Here is a 4446-nt window from a genome sequence, read left to right as displayed (position 1 = left end):
CTTTTTAATTTGTAGAATCACTGGCAAAGTACATCAGGTGAGTAGAGCAGTTTCAGAGGTCCAGTTTCAGACAGGAGCCTTCTCTATTTTGGTTGCAGAGGTGGTTGGACGCCCTGCAGCTTCATTTCGTCGAGTCCTTTCCAGTATTTAAAATTGTTGTCCAGGTGTTGCAGTGACTCCGGTAGGTCTACAAAGTCGTCCCAAGCATGGTACATGTCTGTAACGAAGGAGTCGATGAAGGAGATCTGGGACTGGGGGATGCTGCAGGTGTTTCGGTCAAAAGCTGACATCGCCACAGGTAAGTCCAGCTTCTTTTCTTCTTCTGTCTGAGAAAAATACTCATCCGAGATGCGTGCAGCCCACTCGATGCACTGCTCCAGGGGCCCGCAGGGATTGGACACGTCCGCGCACTTGATCATCATCCGTTTGATCAGAGTCCGGTTTTCTGGAGACCGGAGCATCGTGTCTACGTCACGAGGGTATGGCTCACTCCCCTCGCTTTCCTCCAGCTCTGCCAAGGGCTTGACGACGCTGTTGACAAACTTATTGATGTGCTCGAAGTGCCTGGTCATCTCCGTGGCCAAGACCATGTCGATGATGGCCTGGCGCAGCGTCCGGAAGTCATTCCTGTTTCAGACGACAAACAAGAGGCCCTCTCCCCAATAGGGGGTGAGCAGCCCGTCCCTCTGCTCACCCCTCCCCCATCCGCATCCTCACCCCCATCAGGGGCAGGGCCAGCCAGCCTACTGCCTGCAGCCCCTCCCTCCATTCAGCCCACCCCCAATTGGCTCCCACCACCCCATTCTCGTGGTACCTCCCCTCAACCAGTTCTGCCCCCAATTAGTCCCCCCCACTCCAATCAGGGGCAGGGCTGGCCCACCACCCATGGCCTCTCCCCCAGGTTGCTGGACCCCGATTAGCCCCCCCACCCCAATCGCCTGCAGCCCCTCCCCCAAGCTGGCCTGGCCCTGATTGGGCCCCAATTGGGGTGGGCTGGCTGGTCACCCTCCTGCTATCTCCTCCTCCCAACATGCCTGTCCCTGATCCACCGATTGGGGTAGGCTGGCTGGACCCCAACTGTGCATGAATTCGTGCACTGGGCCTCTAGTATAACAATAACAGATATTCATAATGATACATCTAGGTTAGAAAAAAAGTCTTAAAATTAATAAGCCTGTTTAAAAAAAGAAAGAGTATATGTTTTAAAAAAATTTTTAGCAAACACATGTAAAATTTTAAATTCTAGCACTCAAAAGGTTGCCAATCATCTCACTGGTATGGCTCAGTGGTTGAGCATTGACCCATGAACCAAAAGGTCCCCAGTTCAATTCCTCGTCCGAGCACATGCCGGTTGCAGGCTCGATCCTGGAGGCGCCAACGAATGTTTCTCTCTGTTTCTATCTCTCTCTCCCTCTCCCTTCCTCTCTCTAAAATAAAAAAAACATATTTTTTTAAAAAGGTTACCAATCAGCTATCTGGAATCCTCACTTTTCAGAATTATTGGGAATCCAGATAACTAAGATTTTATGGCATCTAGGAATAGCCTTATAAAGCAGATCTTTTAAATCACCTGTCTACAAGTTGTTTTCTTAATTAAAGAATAAACAAGTATTAAATGTTTACAATCATATACAAAAGACTAGACTTGAGTTTTTAATACACAAAAGTTCACATTAAAGATTATAAAACTCTTTGAATATTAAAAGTATTACAATAATAAATAAACCTTAATATATGCAAATAAGAGTCTCCTAAAATTATAAATACTTGCTTGACAAAATAACCAAGTAAGGGGAAAAAAAAACCCATAATTTCACAAAGCATAAAGGTTAATATAAGATTTCCACTATGAGCCCTAGCTGGTTTGGCTCAGTGGATAGAGCATCGATCTGGGGGCTGAAGGGTCCCGGGTTCAATTCCGGTTAAGGGCACACGCCTGGATTGTGGGCTCGATCCCCAGGAGGCAGCCGATCAATGATTCTCTCTCATCATTGATGTTGCTATCTTTCTCCCTTTCCCTTCCTCTCTGAAATCAATAAAGATATACAGTGGGGCCTTGACTTACGAGTGTCCCGACTAACGAGTTTTTTGAGATACGAGCAGTCTCTCGGCCGATTTTTTGCTTTGAGTTGTGAGCTAAAATTCAGGTTACGAGCCAGCTTCAGATACCCCGCCGCTAGTTTGTGCAGCAAACGTCACAGTGAACGCCACATCAGCCCAGCATCACGTGTCTCACTCGTTCACTGTTGATTTGACATATGAGTAATCTGAGTTACGAGCTCCATCACAGAATGAATTAAGCTCGTAAGTCAAGGCCCCACTGTATATAACAAAAAAAGATTTAAAAAAAAAAAGATTTCAACTATGAGAAAATATTTATTTTTCATATACTGAATCCTAAGCTCAATTAGGAAATAAAATAATCAGGCTAATTTGTAAAATCTGAAAAGACAAAATTCACATGGAAAAATTAAAGCTGACTATACATTAGTGAAGTTAAACATAAAAAAAGAAAGTATTTACTAACCTTTATTTCCTAACATCACAGCAAGATGTAAAGGAGTGTTTCCTAAAATAAAATAAAAAGTTAAATTAGTATAAAAACACTAGCAGCCCTTGCACGAATCCATGTGCCAGTAGCTCGCTGCCCGCCTCCCCTCCTGTAGCTCCCCCACTGCCCCTCCTCCCACCCCTTCCTCATAGCTTGCTGCCCTGCCCCCTCCTGTAGCTCTCCACCGTCCACTTGTAGCTCGCTTCCCCACCCTCCTGCTGATCTGTGATCCAGTAGTTACGTGGTTGGTCGTTACATAACAACCATTTGCATATTACATCTTTATTACATAGATAAGAAAGTGTGTATTTAAAAGTAGTTTCATCTCCTTCACAAATTTCACTGACAGATTTTTTTTTCACTGACAGATTTTAAGCAAAGTAAATGTGATTGCAAATGATCCTGTTTATATGGCAAATTCAAAGTCAGAAGATGCTAAGGTTTCCAAACATAATATAGCCAACTCCTCTTACCTCTGCCAACCCACCCCCATCTCTCTCCAAAAGATACCCATTTTGCTTTAGGGATTTCTTCTCTAAATAGGTTTAGAGCTTCTTTTGCTGCTAATTTATCTGTCATATTATTCTTTGCTCATTCAGCAAACAACTTAAATACTTACTATAAACTCATTCTTGGAGATAAGTATCAATAAGATCCAATCCCATCCTCAAGTTGCCAAAATTCTGTTAGAGACTAATATGAAAATAAATCATTGTTATATTATTTAGTAGAATAGAAGGGAGTGTAGCATGATAATGGAACACAGGGCAGAGCACCTAATTTTGCCTGTGCAGAGAGACTTAAATATTCAAGATAGACCACAGTGAAAAAAGTCTTGAAGAATAGGTTAGAAATTTGTAGGGGGAAAAAGCAACACTGCCTAGTCTTCCATTCAAATGCAAGAACAGTTTTTGGGAAATACACAAAAAAAGTTTTAATTGGTGTGAGTCAAGAGCTTGTAAAAGAATAGCAAATAATGAAATCGGAACTATTTGCAAAAGACAAATCTTTTTGAGAACCTTCAGGCTATGTTCTAGAGTTCGGATTATATCTTATAGTTGATGTTATAGAATGACTAATTTAATTTCAAAATGATTTCCCAAACCATACAGCCTCAAAACTTCTTGATTATAGAAGAAATCGAAACTAAAGTAACATTTTAAAATAAAGTTACTAATTAAAGTTTATGTGTATTAATTTTCAGATATTAGCATTTTTACAGAAGTTGCTACATGAACAATTTTTCCAATAAAACGAACTACACATGATTGAAGAAATCATATACAGGATTAAAAAAACTTGATTACATTTCCAAAAAATCTGCATGTGATCTACCCCAATCTCATAGCTAAACAAAACCTGCCAACACACACACACCCCTTTTGCTCAATAAAGCCAGAAGAAAATGACAAAGAGAGCATGACTGTATTTTATGTAAAATTTACAAGGCACAAATAAATTCACTAAATTTAAATTGTATTTATAAGAAATTTTACCAAAAAAACAAGCTGCATTACAGTAAATATCTTCATCTTAGTCATTAGAAACCAAAAAAAAAATTTTTTAATGGCAGACTTTGGAATAGAATTCACATTATGGTTTTCAGAAATAAAAATTTGAAGTACAAACTTCCATTAGTGACTAGACAACATACTCCCCAGTTTTCACACCTCAGAACTTAACGTAGTTGAATAGGAAAACCACTATGATATAATTGTTAATAATCAAACATTGAAGCATGTCCCAGAACAGACATGACTACCAAAAGTCACTGGTATAAGCTATTTTCCAAAGACAAACGTCAATCCCCCCAAGATGTCATACCCTTTAGAGTGAGCTAGCGATCTTTTCAAAATGCTATGTCATAATGTTAGAAATATTTATATGAGTAAGAA

General features: G+C 40.4%; 1 protein-coding gene across 1 annotated transcript in view; it reads right to left on the bottom strand.

Annotated features, from left to right (window-relative positions):
- ANKRD13C (ankyrin repeat domain 13C) overlaps positions 1-4446 on the bottom strand; it is a 46456-nt gene that overhangs the window by 29755 nt on the left and 12255 nt on the right. The window contains exon 2 of the mRNA XM_006775925.2: positions 2528-2569. Coding sequence (XP_006775988.2) covers positions 2528-2543 — 16 coding nt within the window. The 5' untranslated portion in view covers positions 2544-2569. The remainder of the gene's footprint in view (positions 1-2527; positions 2570-4446) is intronic.

Source organism: Myotis davidii, unplaced genomic scaffold (assembly GCF_000327345.1).
Source record: "Myotis davidii unplaced genomic scaffold, ASM32734v1 scaffold128, whole genome shotgun sequence".
Classification (NCBI taxonomy): Eukaryota; Metazoa; Chordata; class Mammalia; order Chiroptera; family Vespertilionidae; genus Myotis; species Myotis davidii.
Note: the sequence above shows the minus strand (reverse complement) of the source record. Positions and strands in the feature narration are given on the sequence as shown.